Below are 27018 nucleotides of genomic sequence, written 5' to 3' on the forward strand. Positions count from 1 at the left end.
AAACTGAATTACAAAACTTTAAGGAGGCTACATCATCATGAATAATCGATAGTGACTAGTGTTGTGAATTTAAGGTTTGAGGCGTAAACTACAAAACTCGAGTCCCGACTTCCGAGTCTTGAAGCCTCGAACCTTAAAGCCTCGATTATATAAGCCTCAACTTAATTAGTTCGCGTTGTTGCTTACGAGCACAAAAACCTCGAGTCTTTAGGCCTCAAGTCTCTTAGCCTCCTAAGCGTTGAAGGTTTAAGTCTATAAGGTTTGTAGCATTTAACTCTTAAAAGCTTTTAAGCTGGTCGACAGAAGTAAAAACCGGCCAAGTGCGAGTCGGATTCGCCCACTGAGGATTTCGTACTTTTTAGTATCCTGAGATATATGAGATACAGCCTGGTGTCGTGACTGGATAAACGGACAGTGGAATTTTAGTAATAGAGTCGCGTTATTACCCTTTGTGTACGGATCCCTAAAAACTACCACACCGGACACCGTCAAATTAAGGGTTAAAAATATATACATAATAATACTTTCTGCCTATAACGCTCGTTGTTTGAGCTCTTAACGCTTGACCCAGGTCTTCGAGATTTGGGGGTTTGAGCTCTCTATGAAGCCTGAGTCTTAAAAGACTTACTCTTAAGAGCTCATAAAAAGCTTGAGTCTTTAAGGTTCTGAACCGTTTATGAGCTCAAACCTTTAACGCTTGAGCCTTCAAAGCTTGAACCTTCAAGGTTTGCAAGTCTTTAAGGTTCAGAAGTCCTCAAGGTTAGTCTATTAACACTAATAGTGACACATCTTGTTGATTATGAATTATTTGGAATGAGTCACAGTTCAACTAGCCCTTACTCCACAAACGTAGACACGACTTAAATAATAATAAAGCGAAAACTGTGAAAATACGATGTTAAAGGAATTAATCTAGAAAGGAAGGAATATTAAATTAAAAATGAACAACATAATCAATACTGATTATATTTAAATTATTTAATTATAGAAATCTATACAAAATCATAAAACACAACCATATAAATACCTATATAGAGAATTCTTCAGCACATTTATTCTCCTGTTAAATGTAATCGGTAGTCACATTACAAAGCCTTTTAATGACAATCCGCACATTTGTTTTTTACAGCTCAGTCTTCTTCTTGCTTTCTCGGTATTTAACAAATTCCTTCACTGCCTTGAACACATCCTGGCTGAAGACCTCAGGCTTCTCCAGGGCGATGAAGTGTCCTCCGTCAGGCAGCTCCGTGTGACCCAGGAGGTTCACGAACTTGGTACGGAGCAGGGTGGGGGGGTGGTAAAAGTCGTTGATGGCTTGGAGGGCCCAGGTCGGGACCGTAGTTTGGTAGCTGTAACAGAAAATTGTGAACTGAGAAAACGGAAAGTTAATACTGTAATAATGCTAATACGCAATGCGAGGTTTGAAAGTCAGGTTTGGCCCAACTCACCCCAAATTACGGTATCCTATGCACTAGGATTGCTTAACCAAAACTTTATATTTTTTGTAAGTGTTGTTTTTGTAAGAAAGGTTGTGAAGCAAACTTTGAAATCTACTAAAATATCAAGTCAGCAGTGTAGTTGATCGTTGAACTTTTGATCATCCTCTTGCCCATATTCCAGTCACTTGGGGTCGGCGCGGCATGCCTTCCTCTTCCATACATGACTGATGAGATGACGAGTGATAGACCCGTCATCTCATCATTAACTTGCTTTTGTTTCATATTATGTCTCACACAAAGGAAGGACTTTTATCTTATCTAATCTATCTTTCAATTTATGCCGCTCTAACCTGACCTATGCCTGTAGTGGGTATACTTATAAACATAATGTGGGTACTTAGGTAAATGCACGATAGTCAATAAAGCGGTCATACGCCATCAGCTGTTTGATTTACATCTCGCTCCATACTACATATGCCGAAAAGTCAAAAATGCTGGTTTAAATCTCAGCTCTTTAAGGGCTTATAGTCATTTTTTTGCCATCGAATTCAATTTACCTGTCAAGATTAAGAGCAGTGTGCGCCTTATTAAACGTCTCAGCATACATCCTCATGGCCGTAGTCTTCGCGTTGCTGACCCAGTACACCATGACGTTGTCCAGGAGCTGTTCCCTGGAGTAGAACTGTAACAAGCCTCCGTCTTCACGGTCGCGGAAGTGTAACCTAGTGCCGGTGCTAAACTTCTCGAAGATGTAGGCCAGTAAACCGAGTGGGGAGTCGGAGAGGCTGACACCTGGAAATGTATTACGAAATTAAAACAGAAATATTTTTTATTTTTTATTTTGACGACCGGTCTGGCGCAGTCGGTAGTGACCCTGCCTGCTACGCCGCGGTCCCGGGTTCGAATCCCGGTAAGGGCATTTATTTGTGTAATGAGCACAGATATTTGTTCCTGAGTCATGGATGTTTTCTATGTATATAAGTATTTATATATTATATATATCGTTGCTGAGTACCCACAACACAAGCCTTCTTGAGCTTACCGTGGGCCTCAGTCAATCTGTGTAAGAATGTCCTATAATATTTATTTATTTATTTATTTATTTATTATTTTATTTTTATTTGATTGAAATCCTGAGATTAACTAAAGTTAGGGACCTAGGGAAAAATTACAAAGCTCATAGTACATGATCTTGATTTTGTATTTTTGATGATGGTTTAACATTTATGTTCGTATTTGTTTGTTGCTCTACGAGTAGGAGGGTGGGAACAATAATTGCATTAAAAACAATACACAAGTATACGGATTAACACGGATTGACTAGCACGTTGCCTTCGTGGATTAGCAAAGTAATCTAAGTGAATTAGGGTAATTCCGAAAGTCGTCTAATTTCGAACGTCGCACAAAAATCACCATTATTTCCATCATATCAAGATTCCCCTTTTGGAATTACCAGAGCATTTCTGTCATTCGGAATTACCCTAATGTACCTTTCTAGATTTGGATTATTATTAACGCCTGATTCCATCAATTATTAAATTTGTTTCGTTTCGGATGCCATCTGTGCACGTTTTGGCGTTTGGCGTGATCAATCTAATGGATTCCACCTGACAGGCAGACGATGATATAAAGCAAACAATCCTAGTACTTTGAAATTATTACCAAAGAGCTCCAAACTCACCGAGAGTGTCAGGTTTGGTGGCATGCATGTGGAAGTACCCACTCTCCAGCGTCATGTTGGCGATGAATGTGCCCAGCGGGTACATCCTGTGCGCTTGGTGAGCCGGCACCACCAGGGGAGGGTACAGGGCTCCCAGCAACAACAGGAGGTTCGAACGAGCGTTCTGTGAGTGAACATTAATTATAAATATAAGGTGCAAATGCCTGGTCATAGTAGTTATGGTTGATCTAATAAGGCACTACAACATATTCTAATTCTCCATTTGATCGTAGTACATTTCATCATTATGAAGTAACAATAATTTTCTCAGAATTTTTTTCTGCCTGCTGCGCCGCGGTCCCGGGTTCGAATCCCGGTAAGGGCATTTATTTGTGTGATGAGCACAGATATTTGTTCCTGAGTCATGGATGTTTTCTATGTATATAAGTATTTATATATTAAATATATCGTTGTCTGAGTACCCACAACACAAGCCTTCTTGAGCTTACCGTGGGCCTCAGTCAATCTGTGTAAGAATGTCTTATAATATTTATTTTATTTATTATTTATTTAATGATTTGGAAATACCACAGATGTCACATATACCATAGATCAAGCAAACGTATCTACTTAGCGTGTCAAATGAACTCGGTAAAATCCACTGAGTTGTCCGTCTTTAATCGCAGTTCCCAGCTTTCCTGCGTCAATTTTTATAAGTTGAAGTCTACAAAAACTTTAAAATTGCCTCGTTACGTGGTATTTAATTGCAACAACACAAAAATTATGAACACACAAGGGCCTGATACATATTTGTAATCACAGGCATGTAACAAATTCAGTACAAAATCTGACACGCTTGGCCCCTATACAAATAGATGAACTTATTTTTTCTATCTCAATCTAGTTCTGTGGGAAATACATTAAGCCTCCTGAGTTCTTGAAACATTCGTGTTGTTTTGAATTTGGAATTTTATGTTACTCGATAAAAGTTCAAAATTGATCTTGGAATATTTACAAACAGAGGTTAGGGAAGATTTTCTACATTTTCTCTCAATTTTTGGAATGCCAATTAGTGGTAAGCCAATTAACTAGGTTCTTTTACTGTTGCTACCTTACTTTTGCAGCTTGCATGTGACGTAGGTATCTAAGGTATCAATATCTAGGCTTCCAGAGATATCAACAATCTACAAAACAAAATTGAGAAACGAATGCTCATAATAACTTTAGAAGGCTCATCATGGTGCCAATGACCGAGCCTACGAGCATATATTTAGAACTGACTGTGTTCAAGTGACTACATTAGATTACGAAGACATTACCCTGGTGAGCAGCATGTTGGAGTGGAAGCCAAGCACCTCATCAGGGAACAGAGTAACCATGTTGGTGCCGATGAGGGACCCCATGTCCCCGCCTTGCATGTAGAACTGCTTGTGACCGAGGCGGTGCATCAGGTTACGGAAGAGTACAGCAGCCTGGGCGCAGCCGAGGCCTGGTCGGACGGCTGCCTGAAAAATTAAAATAATACTATCTAAATGATACTGTCCTGGTCGGATCCCTTTCTTTGACATAATGATCACAAGTCATAATGTAATGATTACCAGATTATCTTTAGTCATCATTGTGAAACAGTTAAATTTTCAGCGTTTTCATTAACCACCCACCCACCCGGGTGGTATGCAGAACGTATTTTCCCCCCAAGAAAAAAAGGTTAATCTTTTGGCTGAAAAGTTACGCATTTCTGAGAAAATCCTAATTATGACTAACGAAAATGTAGACAAACGATACATTAATGACTTAAGAGTTTATGGGAAGAGACCCTGTCCTGGTGTTCTGTCGGAACTTTGTAAAATTATGGAATTCAGAAGCTTCTCATATAACATAATGTAGAAAAACCCTCGAAAATTTTGGTAAATGTTTCTGGGATGGCATGCATGCTAATGGTTTTACTAAAGAAGATACCAAAGGCCGTGAAAAGTGAAACAAAGATCAGGAAAGCTGACTTCTAGCTTCCAAACAATGGCGGAAGATCAAGATGAGGGAGACAGACAACTTACTGTGATATATGTGTACCAACTTATATGTATGTATGTGGGTACGCCTATATTACTTACTTATGTATAGATAGGGTAGTTATAACCATTCAGTCTCGAATTAAACCTCATACGAATCGAATCAAGTGTTTGTGTCCAATACCTAGATTCCAGCCCCCTGTATCCTGGACTTTATAGTGGCGACGAGACGATTAGAACCTACGGTCATTACGTGTGTTAGGTATTATAACTTCTTGTTGTGCGCGAGAGAACGATAACGCAAGTTTTTTTTTTATGGGTGAGGCGGCGGCGCGAACAATGGCGGTCGGCAAGATGCCGGAATTTAAAATTGGAACGGATAATTGGAGGCTGTACATAGACCGCTTAGAACAATATTTTTTAGTAAATGAAATTGAAACGACCTTGTATGTGCCAACGTTAATTACAGTGATGGGGGCTGAGTGCTACGAACTTTTAGTGAATTTGTGCACGCCCGATAAACCGTCAACCAAAACGTTCGCACAGGTGACGTCGATACTTGAAAAACATTTACAGCCTAAACCGAGCATCTTAGCTGAGCGTTTTAAGTTTAGACACAGGAAGCAAAGTGCGAACGAGTCCATTTCGGAATATGTGGCCGTGTTAAAGCGTATGTCGAAAGATTGTGACTTCGGTACTTGGCTAGAGGACAGCTTGCGTGATCAGCTGGTTTGCGGCCTGCAGAGTGAGACTATACGCCAGCGGTTATTTACAGAAGAATCGTTGGACTTTGCGAAAGCGTACAAATTGGCGGTCAGTATGGAGGCGGCGGAAAAAGACTCGGCTCTCGTGGAGGGTCGCACGGGACCGGCGAGTGGAGCGGGCACCGTGGAGTGCCAAGCGATGACCCCGCGCTGGGCGGGAGGCCAGGCGGGACAGCGCGCGGGCCGCGGGGCGCCTCGCGCGGGCCGGGGCGGCCGCGCTGGCGGCGGCGGCGGCGGCGGCGGCGGCGGCGGCGGCGGCGGCGGCGGCGGCGGCCGGGGCAAGGCTCCGGCGCGCGGCGCCCAGCGGTGCGCGGCGTGCGGCGGCGCTCACGACAAGGCGGGATGCCAATTTGCACGTTACGTGTGCCGGGTATGCAATAGACAGGGGCATTTAAAGCGTATGTGCCCGAATATGGCGGAGCAATACGAAGTGCATGCCAACACTGTGATGAAGGACGATAATATGTTCAGTGAAGATAGTGATGAGGTAATTATTACAACTTTAAATCAGTTATCAGCTTTAGCATATAAACCGATTATTATAAAAGTGAACGTGCAAGGTTTAGATATAGATATGGAGTGCGATACGGGCAGCGCCGTTTCGTGTATAAGTGAGAAAATGTACATGGCAGTTTTTAATAAGTTAAAGATAGAAAAGTGTAACTTATACCTACGTTATTATACGGGTGAGTGGGTGCAACCGGTGGGTTTAATAAAACCATTCGTGCGTTTAAGGGGCATAGAGAAACACTTAGATTTATTTGTTATACGAAACGGCAAAAGTATATTGCTCGGACGCCAATGGTTATATGAATTAGATATAATTAAGGGTTTGATTCCCGTGGCAGAGTACAGTGAAGTGAATAATGTCATAGATTATGATTTTAATTATAGCGCTTTCAGTTCCAGATTCTCTGAAGTGTTTGCGGACGGCCTGGGGCGGTTCAACGGTGGCAAGGTCAGCATCCACCTGCGCGCGGATGCCCGGCCCATGTTCCTGCGCGCGCGGCCGCTGGCGTACGCGCTGCGCGAGCCAGTGGAGCGCGCGCTGGACCAGCTGGTGCGCGACGGCGTGCTCACCCCCGTCGACCGCTCCGACTGGGCCACGCCTATCGTGCCGGTGGTAAAAAAGACGGTAACATACGTATCTGCGCTGATTTTAAATTGACCTTGAACCGGGTTTTGGAGGTTGATCGTTACCCGCTACCTAGGGTGGAGGATTTATTGGCACGCCTGCACGGGGGAGAACGGTTTAGTAAGATTGATCTGTCGCAGGCCTACGCACAGTTTGAGCTGGATGAGTCAAAAAAATATACGGTAATAAATACGCACAAGGGTTTATTTATGTATAATCGCTTAGTATACGGCCTATCATCTAGCCCTGGGATATTCCAAAGACATTTGGAACAATTATTTTCTGACCTGCCGCACGTGGGCGTATTTTTAGATGATGTCATTATTACTGGTAGCAATACGAAAGCTCACGTAGACAACTTATATAAAGTATTTGAGCGATTGCAGGCGTACGGGTTGCGGGTAAGGAAAGATAAGTGTGCGTTCTTTGAGGAGTCGATTAATTATTTGGGTCATGTGATTAGCAAGGAGGGCGTCCATACGTGCCCGGATAAGGTAAGGGCTATCGTAAATACGCCCGCACCTAGCAACGTGACAGAAGTTCGAGCGTTCATAGGCATGATAATGTATTACGCGAAGTTCATAAAAAACGTTAGTACAATACTTACACCATTGTATAATTTGTTAAAGGCTGGAGCTAAATTTGTTTGGAGCGCGAGTTGTGAAGAAGCGTTTATCAAGGTCAAACAAGTACTAACTTCGAGTGAAGTTTTGGTACACTATTCGGGTTCCCTGCCATTGGTTCTCACTTCAGACGCGTCAGGGGTGGGGATAGGTTGCGTGATATCGCACGTCACACCGGAGGGCGAACGGCCGATCGCTTACGCATCGCGTACGCTCACCCCAGCCGAGCGGGGATACGCACAGATTGATAGGGAAGCGCTAGCCTTAGTGTACGGTATTCGCAAATTTCATCAGTATTTGTACGGTCGTAAATTTATATTGAGGACAGATCACAAGCCACTCACGTATATTTTTGGCGATAAAGTAGGCATTCCGGTGATGGCGGCGTCCCGTTTACAACGCTGGGCTATTTTACTGTCAGGATACAACTATGAAATTGAATATGTACCATCGAATAAAAATTGTGCGGATGCGTTGTCTAGGCTTCCACAGGGGGTCCAAGACCAGAGACAAAAACAGGATGTGACTTACCTTAATTTTGTCGAAGATTTTTTGCCTGTTACTAACGAACAAGTTAAAACGGCCACGTCACGGGACTTAACATTAAGTAGGGTGTTATCGTATGTGCAGTCGGGCTGGCCGACATCGTGTCAAGACGAGGAGATAAAACCTTTCTTATTAAGGCGGCACGAGATGTATGTAGACCGAGGTTGTTTAATGTGGGGTTACCGGGTTGTGGTGCCAACAATTTTGAGGGAAACAGTTCTTAAGCAGCTGCACGTTAGTCATATGGGCATAGTCAAGACTAAGGCCTTAGCTCGTAGTTACGTTTGGTGGCCCAATATTGACGCCGATGTGGAGGCGCAGTGTAGGCAATGTGAGACATGCGCCGCGGAGGCGCCTGCACCGGCGCACTCGCCTCCGAGTCCTTGGCCGTACTCGACCCACGTGTGGAGTAGACTACACGTAGATTTTCTGGGCCCTTTTAAGGGTAAAACGTTTTTAGTACTAATAGATTCGACTTCAAAGTGGCTGGAAATATTTGAAATGCTTAGGACGAACGCAGGAGCAGTAATTAAAGAACTAAGAGCAACTTTCGCGCGTTTTGGGTTGCCAAGACAATTAGTATCAGACCAGGGTCCGCCGTTTACCAGTAATGAATTTAAACACTTTCTTGACACGAATGGGATAAAACAGTCTTTTTCGCCAACGTATCATCCGGCGTCTAATGGAGCCGCGGAGAATGCAGTGAAATTATGTAAGCGCGCGATTAGCAAAGCTATTAGAGAACATATCGATATCGACGCGGCACTGCAGACATATCTCATGGCGTACAGAAATAGCATGCATAGTACTACGGGAGAGAGTCCGGCGATGCTTTTGCAGCGGCGGTCGTTACGTTCGCGTTTGGACTTGCTCCGCAGCGAGGGGGCGCTAGAAGAGCGAGTCAGGTCGGTTCAGCAGCGACAGGTCGAACATGCAGGTGGTACGCAACGTCATTTCCGGCCGGGTGATGAGGTCTGGGCTCGCGATTACACCAATAATGATAAGTGGGTTAAAGGTACGGTGCTGGGTGCCGAAGGTTCACGGAGATACACCTTGGATAGCGGTAGCGGTAAACCTATTCTTAGGCATATTGATCAGATCAGACGCAGATCTAGGTTATCGACTGTACCCTGCCCTGAGGAACTCAGCGAGACTAGAGAGCGGTCGTCAGGGAATGAGGACGGAGTCGCGCGCTCTAGCCAGCAGACGGAAGTGGGCGAGGAAAACGCACAACCGGGTCAAAACGAGGAAGTAACAAGGGCGGAAGCCAATGAGACAAGTGTTGCTAGTGTGCCTCCCCCACGTCCGTCTCCACCGCCACAGCGTCGATCCCCATTGAACCTCAGGCCTTTACCAAACAGAATTCGTAAACTGGAAATAGATTAATTTTTAGGAGAGAAGTATAGGTAAAAGTAAGGAAGGTTATTATAAGTGAGTAGATAATAGATACAAAATAGTTTAAAAACAAATAGTTGTTTCAAAAGAACTTCATGTTTATTATTGTTATAAATTACTGTAAGATTTAAAGATTAAGAAGGGAGGTGTGATATATGTGTACCAACTTATATGTATGTATGTGGGTACGCCTATATTACTTACTTATGTATAGATAGGGTAGTTATAACCATTCAGTCTCGAATTAAACCTCATACGAATCGAATCAAGTGTTTGTGTCCAATACCTAGATTCCAGCCCCCTGTATCCTGGACTTTATACTTACATCAGAAAAACCATATCCAGGCAAACTAGGCACAATGACTTCAAAAGCGAAGTCGTGTCCAGGAGCCTGACGAGCTAATAGCGGGATGGACTCATAGAATTCGACCACAGAGCCGGGCCAGCCGTGGAGAGCTAGGAGAGGCAGAACCTTCACACCTGCTGGAACCTGAAATAATAGATTCTGTAAATAAGTCACGTCTAAATATAAAAAAAAGTCTGAATGTATTTTCCGATAGAGAACTTCGAATTTTAGTTTGTCATGTAAGCATTGATGAGATCGAATTTTGATTTGTAAATCAATGAATCCGTTCAAATTACTGTTTTAAAAAAAAGTCCAAATACCATAGGACAGAAACAACTATTACTGACACATACTTACCAAAAGACATCAATGAAATAAAATTGACTTAGATGGGTCTGGCTCGGCTGGCTGGATGTTAAATCCATTATGTCATGTTCCATCTAACATAGATGTGATGGATATATTACGCAAATAATCGTACCTTAGGCTTGACATGTATGAAGTGCACATCCAGCCCCTGGATGTTAGTCTTGAACTGCGGGAACTGGTTCAGGAACGCCTCTCTAGCCTTGAAGGGGTACTGGTCTCTCCAGTACCTCCTCCAGTCTTCTAGCAGCTTGCTGTTGAAGCCGTAGCTCTGCGCCACGCCCTCTAGCGGGGGCGGCGGGGGACGGAAGTTGTCGAGACGCTTTTTGAGGTCTTCGATCATCTAAAATAAAATAATTTATGAAGTTTACTGTATATGACTAAATAAAAAACAGTGATACTGATTTATAAATTATGTGCGGCCGAGGAAATGGACTCTTTAGCAATTTGCGGTTAAAGTATATTTGGTTGACACATATGCCAAAAGCTGTCAAATGTAAAGTGAACCGTTAACTGCTAAAGAATCAATTTCCTCTACCGTACTTGACCTTCTAATATGCATATCACTCGTAACTTAACACGTTGAACGCCATCTCAAAAATACAGTATTTTCATTTAAGCCACGGGGTACACCGGTGAGCCTAACTATACTGAACCATTGGAGCCACGGTGGTCACCGGTGAGCCATCGTCGGCCTTCACTTCAAACCTGTGTTACAGGCCACCGATGCGATATCGCGCCCAAAAACATATCTAAGGTGAGCCGCGTGGCCCTAGAGAAGATACGAGTAAGCTTGGTTTTCTTGTACTGTACAAGACTTAGGATTTTTTCATAGATTTTTGTACTTTGATAGGGTTGCCTAACATTTCATTAAGCAATACATAGTTGAAACTGACAAATCAAGTTTCAAACAACGAATATGGTGTGAAAATGAAACAGAATTAGTTTTGACATTACTTTTTATTCATAACTATTTTTAACCCCCGACGCAAAAACGACGGGGTGTTATAAGTTTGACGTGTCTGTCTGTCTGTTTGTCTGTCTGTCTGTCTGTCTGTCTGTTTGTCTGTCTGTTTGTGTGTCTGTCTGTGGCATCGTAGCTCCCGAACGGGTGAACCACAAAATTAAAATTTTGAAAAAACCCCCTACCCCGATATAGTGGACCGATTTTCATGAAACATGGCTAAGAACACTCCCGACTAACTCAGCTTTCAGACAAAAAAACTAAATCTAAATCTATTCATCCGTTCGGGAGCTACGATGCCACAGACAGACACACACACAGACAGACAAACAGACAGACAGACAGCCACGTCAAACTTATAACACCCCTTGGTTTTTGCGTCGGGGGTTAAAATAGTACATTACATCAGAGGCCGGGAAAATGAGGATTTCCGGCCAAGTGGGTATATAGATACGGATAGGGATACGAGGCCGGGAATCCGTTTTCACGCCGAGGCATGTATAGTGCTTTTCTCAAACATACAATGAAATAAAAAAAAATGCTCTAAACGACAATATTTTATAAAAAAAAGTTACTTTGCAGGCCTAGGCCTAAAAAATAATATGAAATCCCTTTACAGTCCTCTCGAGTTGTTGCGCCCAAAAAGCGATACTTCCCAGTCCATTTTAAGGAACGTAAAGACAATATTTCATTGCATGTTTGAGAAAACATATTATTTATCACAATGAGGATAGTTATAAACTAAAATGTATTCTAAACATACGTAACATTTAAAACATTAGGTACATAAATATTATATACGCAGGCAAGTGCGCGGGGCGCGGGCGGGGGGGCCGTCGCGTGACCCCGCGGCCCCCGCGGAACAAAGTTCGTAATTCCTTCCGATGAAGCCACGCGGCTCACCGGTGAGCCCTTACAGTAAATTTGTATTTTTTTGACGTTTAATCTAGTATTTTCTAATCTATTGTGCTAAATATAATGTTTTATACTCAAAAGAACCAAAAAATATATTTTGTAAAAATTACATTTAGTTGATTTTACTATGGCCCCTGTAGGTATATAGTGTTGGCTCACCGGTGGGTGATGTGGCGTTCAACGTGTTAAGGGCAGGATAAACTGAAAATGATGGTAGTCAAACTTTATCCCAAGAATAGGTACCTATGAGCCTTTTCAAAAAATACTGATGGATTTAAAGAGTTGAAGACTCACGTCAGATGATTTACAGACTTTCATGGGCTACAACAGGGGTCACCATTGTCACCAAATAGCAAAATTCTGTGCAGATTCAGATCACCTATCTATTTAATGCGAACCTCGTTTTGTAGTGCTGCATCCAGAACGATTTCATTTTAAAAATCTTTTTTTTTAATACTACGTCGGTAGCAAACAAGCATATGGTCCGCCTGATGTAAAGCGGTCACCGTAACCTATGGAGGCCTGCAACTCGAACAGTGTCACATGCGCGTTGCCACCCTATTAGAAACTTGTACATTCCCTTTCGCTGTGTTAAGTACACAGCAAAAAGGAGTGTACAAGTTCTAAGAAGGGTTGGGGTTGCCGACGACTCAAAGGACAACAGACGGAACAAGTTCGGACGACCGGTCTGGCCTAGCGCGCAGTGACCCTGCCTGCTACGCCGCGGTCCCGGGTTCGAATCCCGGTAAGGGCGTTTATTTGTGTGATGAGCACAGATATTTGTTCCTGAGTCATGGATGTTTTCTATGTATATAAGTATTTGTATATTATGTATATTATCGTTGTCTGAGTACCCACAACACAAGCCTTCTTGAGCTTACCGTGGGGCTCAGTCAATCTGTGTAAGAATGTCCTATAATATTTATTTATTTATTTATTTATTTTAAGTTAGTTCCGTAAGTCCTCCCGTCATCAGCACACCTCACCCCCGTTGAGCTCTGGCAGCCTTACTCACCGACAGGAACATAACACTATGACTACTCATACCCCCTATGGTCTAGTGCTATTTGGCTGCGGTCTTCTGTAAGACGGAGGGACTACCCCAGTCGGGCTCCGCTCTAGATTCGAGCGAGACGATATCCGCTGTGCTGTGCCCTACCACACAAAGCGGAATATCATCCGCTATGCCCTACCTCCTACTAAACCTACCTGACTCCTACTACCTGACTCCTGAAGAATCTAATTGCTGACCCCTGGCAGGCATGGTCTCGTAATAAACGAAATAACGTCAGGCCGTCCTTTTCGCACTATTTGTAAGTGCGATAGGGACGCACCGATGCGATAAAGTTTTTTACGCCCACTTGCCAGCAGCTGGTAGCCCAGCATGCCAGCTGGGCTACCAGCTTTGGCATGAGCTGTACAAGAATTTAATTACTATTGTAGCTTTCACAAACCTTGTCAGTGAACTCTATTTTAAAAGGCCTGATGCTGTCATCAGCTTTGCCCTTCAACTCCTCAGGGCCCCACCACTGCTGCAGGTTCAGCTTGGGCAAGGTGGAGGGGTCCGAGGGTCTGGAGACGAACCACAGCGCCAGGGGTACCACCCCCACTACTAGGGCTAGGAGGAGCTTCAGCATTTTACCCTGGAAAGTATTTACATTAAATAAATATACAAATATTATTGGACAGTCTTACACAGATTGACTGACTCTCACGCTAAGCTCAAGCTAGCTGGTAGAATTTACTTTCAAAAGATTATTTATGTAGGTACAGTCAACCAATTGGAACCACCTAGGCCACTGTAGAACTATGTCATAGTGACATTATAAAGCAGATTGTAAGAAATCTCTTACTGATTGTCATTTTAACATGATTGTAGAGTGGCTTAGAGTTCCCATTACTTACTTATGTATTATTATTCTGTGTCTGTTTGTTTGTCCGTCTTTCACGGCAAAATAGAGCGAAGGGTTGACGAGATTTTTGAGGTGGAGATAGTTGAAGGGATGGAGAGTGACATAGGCTACTTTTTAGGGTTCCGTAGTCAACTAAGGAACCCTTATAGTTTCGCCATGTCTGTCTGTCCGTCCGTCCGTCCGTCCGTCCGTCCGTCCGTCCGTCCGCGGATAATCTCAGTAACCGTAAGCACTAGAAAGCTGAAATTTGGTACCAATATGTATATCAATCACGCCAACAAAGTGCAAAAATAAAAAGTGAAAAAAAATGTTTTATTAGGGTACCCCCCCTACATGTAAAGTGGGGGATGATTTTTTTTTTTCATTCCAACCCCAACGTGTGATATATTGTTGGATAGGTATTTAAAAATAAATAAGGGTTTACTAAGATCGTTTTTTGATAATATTAATATTTTTGGAAATAATCGCTCCTAAAGGAAAATAAAGTGCGTCCCCCCCCCTCTAACTTTTGAACCATATGTTTAAAAAATGTGAAAAAAAATCACAAAAGTAGAACTTTATAAAGACTTTCTAGGAAAATTGTTTTGAACTTAATAGGTTCAGTTCTTTTTGAGAAAAATACGAAAAACTACGGAACCCTACACTGAGCGTGGCCCGACACGCTCTTTTCCGGTTTTTCTTTTACTAACGCAAGCAAAGCCGCGGGCAAAAGCTACTTAGGTATATAGAAACCTGATGATTGTACTTTTTAGAGTCTGCAGTGCATGCTCTCCATACAAACTCAGTTGTTAGTTTTTAATCTATTTTTTTTAGTTAGTTAATAGTTAATCTTCGTGAAATTTTACAAGCAAAGTACTAGTCCGAACTACAATAGTACATTACGATACAAGTGCGTAAAAAAGGGAGTTCAAAACGAGTGGCGATAAATCAAAACACGACCGAAGGGAGTGTTTTAAATCGACACGAGTTACGAATTTCCTTTTCGCACGTGTATCGTACGAAGTTTTTCAGTACAGAAGTTTCGATCTGTCATATATAATAAACCACTTTTCGCACTAGTGCGTAAAAAAACACCATCTGTACTGTAAAGTAATTTTTCAAATCTAATCTGATCTAATTTAATCTATAACCTCTGAAAATGATATCTTGATCTTCCAATTCATTTAGTTACTCATTTAATAATGTGTTAGTTTAATAAGTTATATTACAGACTTGAATGTAAAAAACAAGTGGTGAGTTCGGTGAATACTGGCCCACCGTAATACAGTTTATACTAGTACGGGGGTCAGAAATACACTTACTTAACTTTGTCTTGGTTTTTACCATAGAATAGTTACGACAAATAAAAATGTACGTAGTTTAAGCACTTTTTCTGGCACAATAAAAGATTTTATTATTATTTTATTATTATAATTATACCTACTTGTCTATAAACACCTACCACATCATCCCCTAAAATGTGCCTAGGTAGTTACCTATATTATTTTGTAAGGTATAATAAATACTGAATTTTGAATTAGATGTTTTAATCTTTGGACCTTATAAAAATAATTTAACGACTGCTACTGACGACGAAATAAATGACTAATACACGTATCACACCATTTTTATACTAAGTACCTAATTATAATAAACCAGTACTTAAACTTCTTGGGTAGCTATTAACTTAACAGAAAAACAAATCAATACTAACTAATATAACAATCCTATTCATTTAAATTATCCATTACCTTATGTTCGTAAATAATATAACTTTTCCTCACCTAATATAAATTCTCCGTACCACACTCTTTGAGTAATTATGTTAAGTTATAATACGAAGTAATAATTACTCAATGACCGCACTACACAACACACAACACACAACACAGCCCACCAACCGTGAACCGTGAACTAATAAGAACCGCTCGGCTATTGTACAGCATTTACTCCCAACTGACACCGACTCTCTGATAACGTTTATATATGCTTATTTATGATACAATTATGTACTTATCTTCCTACTACGTATAGACAAACTGTACCTATTATCAAGTATGATTTATATGGGATTTAAAATTTTCATACTAAGAATCGTACCTCATTTTTTAGCGCCACCTATTAAACACTATCGTAACTACACTGATGATGCCTACAAATTTATTTTTCCCCTCACTAGCTCGGAAACACGTGTTTTGTCCGTTAATACCAGCGGGTAAAAACGCATTTTATCCACTAGTGGGTAAAGTAATTTGACCTTGAATAAAGTCAAATTAACTGCTTTAAAATTGATAAAAGTAGGTGAATCTAGTAATAAAGATGATTTACCACCTGTTGAACTACTGGAAGCAGTGATAACCGCATTTTTTGCGTTGGTAGTTTCCTCGCTATAGTGAGGGGAAAAGTTTTGTGTTACACTCGGGTGCAAAATGTATTTTACTTCTCGTGTGTTAAAAAACAACTTTGCCCCCTTGTGTGTATTGTTGTGATATCATGTTATAAAAATTAAAAACACGTAAAAATGTTTGCGGGAAATATGATTTAGGCCACTTCCAGTCTGATAAACAGCCCCATCTAATGTAGTCTGGCGCTGTCGCGCCAATACGCAAGAGCGATAGAGTTAGATAGCTACGAAAGAGATATTATCGTGAGCGTTTCGTGAGCGTTTGTGCATTCGGCTACGCACAAAGTTTTGGAATCTTTTCCTTGTCGGGTATCTATACTGGCAAGAGCGGTTAAACAAGAACTTTGCCCCCCTTGTAAGAAAATAAATAACTATTATTTACCATTTCAATTCCGGATATTTGTAACGATTAATAATTTCTTATCGGCACTTTTATGTGAACTTTGATTCCTTAAAATGTGGACTTGGACCTATAATTTATAGAAGTCAATAGATATATTACGTTGATGGCGGTGTTAGATTAGATTACTTTAAGTGTTATCAATATTATTATCCTAGGTTATCATTACAGGTAATAATCTAAAATAAAGTACAGTTGTTTCTAAAATAATGTATCTAAACGTCCCCTTTTCTTGTTAGTCCTTTAATATTATTTCATTGAATTTAAGGACTAGGAAACAAATCAAATTATTTTTCGATACTTAAGTAAGAGTTTAAAACAAAAAACTATTTCATTTAAAAATTTTATTAAAAAATAAGGAAAAAAAACCATTCAAAAACTCATACAAAAAAAAAATTAACAAACATATTTATTTACACAAATATGGAAGCTAATGACAATTATTATGATAGTATGTATTTACAATAACTATTCCTGACAAGGTTTCGCTCTGGTCGAATACTGATATTTTAGTGTCAAAAATGCCAATTGCGAAAAATACAGTCAGGCAGACAATTATGGTCGCATGATAAATGATAAAACATCAGACTGTCCCTATCGCACTATTTGTAAGTGCGATAGAGACGGCCCGATGTTTTATCATTTATCGCGCGACCATGATTGCCCTGCAGATCAAGATACCCAATATCAGTGTGCTATGTTAAAACCATTTTTCGAATCAGGCCAAATATAATGTTTTTGGCCCGATTCGAGAAATGTTTTTAACATCGAAAAAATCACATAGCTCTTCATTATATCAGTAAGTATTTTTCAAATCGGCCATTGGTCTTTTAGTCACAAGTCACGGACACGAAGTCACGTTTTGTCGTGTGTTAACTTTTTAGACCATCGTAACATCATTTAAAATGTTACGATGTTGCCATAAAGTTAACACACGACAAAAAGTTTGATTTTGAACTAAATGGTTCATTTAGTTCAAAATCAAACTCTTATGGTCCATTCCTCTTCTCAATTTGCTATTACAGGTCAGTAGCTTCCTTCCTCTTTCTAAACGACGGTTGGCTCAGTCGGTAGTGACCCTGCCTGCTAAGCCGCAGTCCTGGGTTCGAATCCCGGTAAGGGCATTTATTTGTGTGATGAGCACAGATATTTGTTCCTGAGTCATGGATGTTTTATATGTATATAAGTATGTATTTATCTATTTAAGTATTGTATATCGTCGCTTAGCACCCATAGTACAAGCTTTGCTTAGTTTGGAGCTAAGTTGATCTGTGTAAGGTGTCCCCAATATTTATATTTATATTTATTTATATTTATAAACGCATCGAGCGACAGTCTGCGGAACGTCCTCGAAGGTGAGGAAGTTTTAGTACCTACTATTTAATGTACGATTGCAAAAAAGATAAGACTGTTTCACAACAACGCAATTTATTACAAAAATATAACCCTTCCATAAATTTGCAAAAACAAATTCAACAATTCGACCAGTTTTTATACAAAGATTGTTATTAATCACAGTTGTAACAGATTTACGCAAAATGATATTTGTAGCGCTCGAACTCTAAAAGGTCCTTATACTTCACATGTAGTTAAGACTATGTAATCAAAGAATCTTTTAGAATTTCGTATGGTAATCTATTACCCTTAAATCATGAGGACTCATTAGAAAAAAGAAAGCCAAGCCTTCTGATTTTACTTATCAGACTATAGCAACATATCCTAGAATCAACATTCAACAATCTACTTCTACAGTTCAGTCTTCTTAGCTTTTTTCTTCAGCTTCCTAAACGCGGCGACAGCCTGCAGCACGTCCTCAGAGAAGACCTTCGGCTGCTCGAAGGCGAGGAAGTGGCCACCGTCCTCGATGGGGTTGGCGCGCACCAGGTTCAGGAACTTGGTGCGGAGCATCCTGGCGGACACGAAGGCGATCTCGTGCTTCCCTTGAATCACCCAGGTCGGGACGGGCGTTGGGATCCTGAAAGAAAAATGTATGAGTCAAATATTATCCGTGCACGAAGCCGCAAGCACTCATGCCTGATAACGGGTCTCCTGAGTGCCTAGCCGAATACACAAACGCTTACGATATATCTCTTTCGCAGCTATCTATCGCTATCGCTCTTGCGTATTGGCACGACAGAGTCAGACTACATTTCTACGGCGTTTCGCATCGTAGATATGCCATTCGGCTACGGGGCCTGAATGACTGAGTGAACGTGAGTTTAACCGTACAGTTATTGAATAGGTATTTGAATATGTCCCACGAAAGTTTAACGTCTATCTATGAGACCAAGTCTAACTGTAGGTATTTATAGGCTCACTTGTGTATGTGCAAGCATCGGTGGCTACTAGTGTGCGACTTTCAATTCGAAGGTCGCAGGTAAACCCCAACTCTTTTCTTTAAACTTGTGTCAATATTCATTCTTATTTGCCTGTCGGCGAAGAAAAACCTCATTAGGTAACTAATTTGTCTTTTAGAAAATTAGTTACCTACTGAAGTCTTCCTCTCTGATTTGGATAAAAGAAAGAACGTATGCCATTAATGCCAGAGAGTGCTTTTCTTTAAGTGTTCATCATTCTACAGATTGCAGCCTCGGTCAGTTCAGAAGAAATGTATTTCATAGGTACTGTCAACCAATTGGAACCCTAAGCCACTGTAGAACTATGTCATAGTGACGTTATAAATCAGGTTGTAAGAAATATCTTACTGCTTGTCATTTTGACATAGTTGTAGACTGGCCTAAGGTTCCAACTGGTTGACTGTACTTACTCATGCAGCTGCAAGGCGAATTGTCTCTTGTTGAAAGTCTCGGAGTACAATCTGACAGACGTGGTGAAGGAGTTGGTGGCCCAGTAGCACATGAGGTTGTCGAGGAGCTGGTCCCTGCTCCAGTGCTTGTCCAGGCCGCCGTCAGGCAGGTGCTTGTACTCGTTCTTGGTCCAGGTGGAGAACTTCTCCAGGATGTAGGCGAGGAGACCGACGGGGGAGTCGGAGATGGCTGTACCTGTGAAGAATGTGTAATTTTAGTGGCATTCTTCTTCATAGTATTTTTGAACACGCTGAGAAAGTGATATTCCAAATAGTGTTCCAAAAAAAATTCAAATGAAGGGTGATCATTTTGTCAAACGTCGAAAAAAATAAATGAAGAATGATCATTTTATCAAATGCGTTAACTGATGAATTAATCTGATAATACATAATATAGTCGTTGCGATATCTTTAATCATACACATAATGTAACGCAACTGTTGACAACCTGAAAGAATTATCAGACAAAAATAATGATATCTTCAAAATGGATTTAAGTAGGACACACTAAGAGTACATCGTTTTTAAAACTTAATTTATAATAATATCAATGAGTAAGGCTCCCCACAGACAGTCTTAAAAATTCATAATCTTAAAAAAAACTTGTATGCAATCTGACAGTTCAAACTGACACTGACAAGACACTGACAGATCTGTCAGTGTCAATTGCATACAATTTTTTTTTAAGATTATGAATTTTTAAGACTGTCTGTGGGGAGCCTTATTTGGTATCAATGGTTTGGTTTGGTGGAACCTAGTTACAAATACAAATAACATACCAATAGTATCAGGCTTAGTAGACTGGATATGCATGTAGCCAGTCTCTTCCAATAGTCTACCGAAGTGCATGGCCAGCGGATACATGCGGTCAGCCAAATGTGACTCCACTATGAAGGAAGGTAGGTAATTGCCGATGATGTTCATGATGTTGGCCTTGGTGGACATAGCAGCGCCCATGTTTGTGTGGTAGCCAAGGACTTCCTGGAATGATATAGTGGTTATGAAGATACCAGTCAGATTTTTTGATCATGAACCTCGATAAACTGATCAAGGTCATGCAGCAGAATGAAACCACTAGGCCTAATATAATTAGGACATGATAGACTAAGACTGAAAATGTTCAGGCAAATTACCATTAAGAACGTTCTCTGCAGTTGACGATCCACACGCGTTTATCATTAACTCATCAAATATGTCATAGAAATTGATCCTGAAGTTGGCAATAAATGTGCAAGAAACAGTCTGCAGAACTTTCCATGAGAATATTCGCAATTTCGGAATAGTATTTTATGCAACCGGCGTTTAAAGGAGGTCAAAAAAGACGAGTGGCGTGGGTAATGGTAACGCTGCCGGCCTCCCGCGCACGCGCGCAGTAACGTCATAACAATGCGTTGCCATGGTTACAGAGCCAAACAATGCGTTTTAAATTTTTTCGTTACTGCGCGCGTGCGTGGGAAGCCGGCGGGTCTGGCTTTGGAGAATAGACTTGTATGTAGAGTTTTAAAGATCTATGCACGACCCAGTAAATGACGGATAACACTTCGGGAGTAGAAAAAACTCCTTTTCGGTAAGGTAGAAAGGATTTGTTAAATAGGAGAATACAATATCTAAAATGGTACAGCAACAGAATTCCTTAAACTTATAAATCTTATAATACTACTACTACTCCTTCCTTGTCAAAGGCGACTCCATCAACAATTATTGTCCGGATAATGGAATGCTCTGATGTGGCTCGCAAACCCAAACTTGGTCTTGAAGATGCGCACACGTTGCACAGTGGAGCTCCTGACTGACTGGACTGGACAGTGGAGTTGCGTGGTGCTGGGGACTTATAATAACTTACATCAGGGAACAGCGTGATTAAGTTTGTGCCAATGAGACTGCCCCAGTCGCCGCCCTGGATGTAGAACTTCTTGAAGCCGAGGCGGTGCATCAGGTTCCTCATCACGACGGACATCTCCGCGGCTCCAAGCCCCGGGCGAACAGCAGCCTGGAAATATTGGGACAAGCTAGTGAAAAATTTCTTTTCTGAGGGTTTCTTTCCTTTCTCAAGGGGTAAGAGAGGTATGGGATTGGAAGCTACAAGCGGATGAGAATGGTTTATCCTCATCCGCTTACATGTGTTACGTACGTATACGGCGCACATACAATTGTGTACATACAATTGTGGCCGCGTTCAGATGTCTCGGAAGGGCAGGTCGTACAGCTGCATTCGTGGCTCACAAACTGGTCTCGCCGGAAGATCAGCGCTGATCCCCGGGTGCTACGTTTGTTGCGCGCGGCGTACGTTTGTTAGGAGAGTGGTTTAACAGACTGTTCGTAACTTAAAACTCATTAACGAATTCTTCACCCAAGATGATAGACAATCTTGGTGTGTCACTGACTAAGTGACTAGCCTAAAAAACAGGCATAAATATTAATAGAAATGAAGAACTTATTTAGTTTCTCATCGACACTTACATCAGAGAACCCGTACCCCGGAAGACTGGGCACGATGGCCTCGATGGCGAAGTCCCGGTCCTTGCTGACGGCCGTCAGGAGAGGTAGCGCCTCGTAGAACTCCCGCACCGACCCTGGCCAGCCGTGCATCATCAGCATGGGGACCACTTCCACTCCTGCTGGGACCTGCAATCAAAGAGGACTCCCATTACATATAAGAAAAGAGTGAAAGTGTGGCGCTGGTTGTCACATGACACAACACACAAAACTCATAGAATGTCCAAATGTTAGGGACAGCCGTTGGCATAAATTTAAAGCATAGATCGAACGGTAAAATACTGACAAAAAGAGGACAGCACTGCTAGGCGAATCAATGCGAGTTTTTGATACAAAAATCGTATCAAAATCTTTTCAAGCTGGGGAAAAAACAGATTACTGTTTTAGGTTCTTATGGAGAAATTCCGGCTACTATAAAATATTCCAAAACTCTTTTATTAACCTCGTAAGGCCCAATGTACATTACAATGTAAAACTAATTTCAATCTTGCATTGAACCAAATAAAGTAGAGTTTCCGTTGTTACATTGCTTTTTGAAACAAACGAAAACTTACCAATTTACTTATAGAACAAGGTTCAAGTTCAAAATGGGAAATCTAACTATGGTAGGACTTACGAGGTTAATTTTTCTGAGCCAGTGTCAATTTAATTCTAATGCCCGAGGATATTCTCCTGTATTTAACTTTCATCTTCCCTGCCCTATTCAATTTTATTATCTACAGCAATACTTTAGCCCTTAAATTTTACATGGTCTGAGGACTCTGAGGTATAGGAAACGGTCCATACCTCTGGCTTAACCCTGATGAAGTGAATATCCAGCCCCTGGATATTGGTCTTATAGTGCGGGAACTTGTTGAAGAACTTCTCCCTCTCCTGGAAGTTGTACTTGTCGGCCCAGTGCGAGACCCAGCTGTCCAGATGTTTGCTGTTGAAGCCGTACTCGAAGCCGACGCCTTCTAGCGGAGGGGTCCACTTACGATGGTTCTTTAGACGCTCTTTGAGGTCTTGAACCATCTGAAAGACATGATAATGGTAAATCTGAAGCAGTTGTCCTGATTAAGTTATATGACTAAATCTGGCGTTATTTTGCAAAGAGCAGAATAATACAGATTAGCAAAAACACCAATATATTGGGGGAAACAATCTAGAAAACAAATGTTTTCATTAGCTTCAGTAGTATGATAAGAGTTATTAATGAATTTTTTCAAAAGCAGGTCCTTAAAGACCGTTTCCTGTTAAATCTCGTACGTTGAAACTATTTGAGTCTCAACATGCTGGGGAGTAGTGGTTCAACCAGAACAAAATGTGTTAAAGAACAGAACGTACTTATAAGAGACCGAAGAATAGGGATTCAGAATACTACCATACTGTTCAAAGCCAAAATACGTAGGAAATGTCACAAGAGCACTAAACTGGGCTTTAAAAGGTTTCATACTGACATCCTAATTTGCCTATAGCTCCTTGGATACCCACTACGCATTGACATCATATATTGCATAGTGCAAGTGAATCAGGTGGACCATTCAGGAACAAAACACAGACACATCGTTTGCGTTCTAAGTCAAATATCTTACCTGAGCAGAGAACTGGACTTTAAAAGGCTTAATGCTGGTATCCTGTTTAGTCTTCAGCTCCTTGGGTCCCCACCACGCGTTGAGATCCATGTCGGGTAACGGAGGAGGACTCTGCAGGAACAGGAGGTATGCCAGCCCGAGGAACGGGGAGGCTACGAGCGCCAGGAGACCCAAGCATAGTAGACGGGCCATCTGAAATTGCCAGGATAATATTTAATGGGTGTCATTGAAGCAGGTATGCTTCGCGTTGCAGAAAAATAAATAGAGAAAAATTGTAAGACAATGTGATTTAAAAGGAAAATCGTGATCCTCAATTTGAGGAATATGGAGTAAGGTAAAGAGGCGGCTTTGAATGACCTTATATTGAAAAAATTTTTAACTTCTGATTAGCAGAAACGTCTGCAATCGATGCCACTAGGCTTAGAATAACAGACGATTCTGCTAATCAGAAGTTAAAAATTTAGCATGGTTAGCGCATCGTAACTGGTGAATTTCCAATATGACTTGGAACTCCGGTTGCCGTTTAAGAAGTTTAACACTCTTACGGTAGATGTCGCTACGGGTCCCATTGACCTTAGTAGTGGAAAATTTCGCTGGCTTGGTTGAGGTCTTGGTGGCTCAGTTGGCAGAGCGCTGGAGTATTGATCCAGAGGCCGTGAGTTCAAGTCTCACCCAAGGCAGAGATTTTCCACTTTTAAATTTATTCTTATATTGAAAATTGAGAATTCTTGATATCGTTCTTGAATTTTAATCTAGACACTAGAACGGAACGGATGATATCCTAGCTATTGGAGACCACGTTGCAATCAATGTAAGGTACATACAGCGCGGCCATTGTTTTACATTTCTTGAATTATTAAATAGAGTGTCTACTAGTCATATATGGCACGCTTTTTCAGTGGATATATATGGAGCCAGGTGATAGTGTAAAACATGGAAAAATTCGATGAGTTGAAAATTGCCCCGCTGCACCTTACGTTAAAAATAAATCTCCAGGTTCATCCATTGGGGTCACCTATTGGGAGGTACGACATCCATTAGATGTCATAGTCAATTTATTCATAAACATACTATAATTACATTATGACATAACAAGACTGGTCTTCGTGTACAAAATTGGTTTGCCCTTGGTCATTTGCTTCTCAAAGTCCGATACAATTTTTTTATCAGAAATAAACAAGAAATTATACAAACATAAAGATAGGTATGAAGTTACGATTTAAGAGATAACATTAGTAACTAGGTGGCAACTTGTCGATAAGTACAATTTATGTTACAGATAAACTATTAAACTGCATTCATTTTATTTTAGTCTGGAAAGCGACTAAGTCGCGGTCCCGGGTTCGAATTCTGATAGCGGCATTTAAATGTGTGTGATGAGCACAGATAATTAATAGTCCCTGACTTCCCTGAGTAGTGGAAGTTTTTTCAATATATTATATGTATGTATCGTTGTCTGAGTACCTACATCACAAGCCTTCTAGAGCTTTACCGTACTCAGTCAATCTGTGTAAGAATGTCCTATAATAATTATTTATGTGCAAATTGATAAGTATTGACAGTAGGTAGCTTTTCTTATAATTTGCATGAAATACTTCTGCTCGTACCTACTGGAAACTGAATTAATTAAGTGCGGAGAATATTATCACAATATTCCACCACAAGGTGATAAATATAGAATTATCGCTATTACTTATATGTTCATTAATTATGCAATCGTGAAGTCACAGGATAGTCTCTGTCTAGTGTAATAAATTTTACTTTTACTGTAAATAGTCATTTATGAAACGTACCGGTAACTCATACAAAAAAATGTTGATCAAGATACCAAATAGACTTATATTGACCGAGATATAGACCTTTTGGGATATAGAGGCATATATCCTCGTAATGAAAATAACCGTGAATCATTCAAAACTCTTAAGATACGAAATAACTCAAGTGTAGAATAAGATTAGTTAATTATTCAAATTTGATAGGTAACGTTACCCCACATTACCGGTCTTCACCGACCATAACATTGCACCTGAGCATAATAAGCCTGCAAGTTTTTGTAAACAAATATGTATATCTCTCTCTCTCTCTTATTACCGGTTTTTAAGTACTTCGTTGAAATTCTAACACAACTACTTGAAATAGATATCATACACGAAAGAAAAAGACGACAAGGCCCACTGGTGGCGGGCGGGTGGTCTAGTGGTGAAGACGTTAGCCGCGTAAGCTGAAGACCCGGGTTCGATTCCCGGCTCGGCCACCAGTGGGCCTTGTCGTTTTTTTTCTTTCGTGTATGATATCTATTTCAATTTATAATTTATATATAGTAGCGTGACTACTTAAAAAAAAGAACAAATCAAAAAATATTCAATAAAATAATTTGATTTGTTCCCTAGTTGTACAACTACTTGACTAAGCAAGTAAGCAACTGAATAATATAAGTAATTTTATATTATTATAAAAAAAACCGTGTTTTCTTCAACAAAAACAAGAAATATTCACTCTATAATAAAATTCATTTTAACAGGAAAAAAGACTCCGTAAAAACATCACAATACCACAGAACTAAATCAAATTGATTTAGTTCTGTGCACAATACAATAGGCAGCCCGACATTGCTTCTTAGTTGTTACATCTAAATACCTATAAGATATTCTTAAATCAAGAAAGAATTAAAAAACTTACTTTAAAAACAAATGAACGTCAGCCCTCCTTCGTTTTTCGAACCACACTGAATCAGAAGCATTCATAATTATAATGATATAACTGTCAGTGAGTTACGCTTCAAAAACACTGTTCTTTAAAAACTCACTTCGACGTTGTAGATATAAGGTTGAGATTTATAAACTGGTGTGTTTGCCGAATATAAAAAAATAATCTAGCGTTGTGAATAAAGCATGACTTGGTTCGATTTCGACTACTTTAGAAGAAATACACAGTCATTGTCATCACTCATGATGATCCGTTGATGTTTTTTTGGAACCAAAGGTCATCGTGTTAGGGTGTTATTTTTTGGAACAAAATATCATCGTGCTGGGTACATTTGATGAACTACCTCATATGATATTAAATAGGTATACTTTTTTTTTGTATTTATTTATATGTTAATATTAGTAATAACCTATATTTTTTTTTTACGGTGAACTTTATTTATTTAACACAAAATCATATAAACTAGTAAGAACTAAAACAATAGCATGAAAACTAAAATTAAACCTATAAATAAAACTAAATAACAAACTAAAACTTACCTACAAAAATACCCCAGTTATAACGAGAAAACCCCTTCC

At 40.5% G+C, this 27018-nt stretch overlaps 2 protein-coding genes and 1 non-coding gene across 3 annotated transcripts; 1 reads left to right on the plus strand and 2 right to left on the minus strand.

Annotated features, from left to right (window-relative positions):
- Positions 1-950: 950 nt before the first annotated feature.
- On the minus strand, positions 951-15982 carry LOC125238168 (juvenile hormone epoxide hydrolase-like). The gene is made up of 8 exons (XM_048145442.1): positions 15839-15982; positions 13617-13805; positions 10399-10626; positions 9897-10061; positions 4419-4604; positions 3121-3283; positions 1997-2231; positions 951-1349 (listed from the first exon to the last, which is right to left on the minus strand). Exons 2-8 carry the CDS (start codon positions 13797-13799, stop codon positions 1124-1126), a joined length of 1386 nt encoding a protein of 461 aa, XP_048001399.1. The 5' UTR covers positions 13800-13805; positions 15839-15982; the 3' UTR covers positions 951-1123.
- Positions 15983-18272: 2290 nt separating this feature from the next.
- On the minus strand, positions 18273-26504 carry LOC125241113 (juvenile hormone epoxide hydrolase-like). Its single transcript, XM_048149442.1, has 8 exons — positions 26414-26504; positions 23735-23926; positions 22947-23174; positions 22125-22289; positions 21508-21654; positions 20444-20645; positions 19626-19860; positions 18273-18833 (listed from the first exon to the last, which is right to left on the minus strand). Exons 2-8 carry the CDS (start codon positions 23924-23926, stop codon positions 18605-18607), a joined length of 1398 nt encoding a protein of 465 aa, XP_048005399.1. The 5' UTR covers positions 26414-26504; the 3' UTR covers positions 18273-18604.
- Trnan-auu lies at positions 24342-24414 on the plus strand. Its single transcript has one exon. It is a non-coding gene; the product is annotated as a tRNA-Asn (tRNA).
- Positions 26505-27018: the final 514 nt, after the last annotated feature.

This window comes from Leguminivora glycinivorella, chromosome 2, assembly GCF_023078275.1.
Source record: "Leguminivora glycinivorella isolate SPB_JAAS2020 chromosome 2, LegGlyc_1.1, whole genome shotgun sequence".
Lineage (NCBI taxonomy): Eukaryota > Metazoa > Arthropoda > Insecta > Lepidoptera > Tortricidae > Leguminivora > Leguminivora glycinivorella.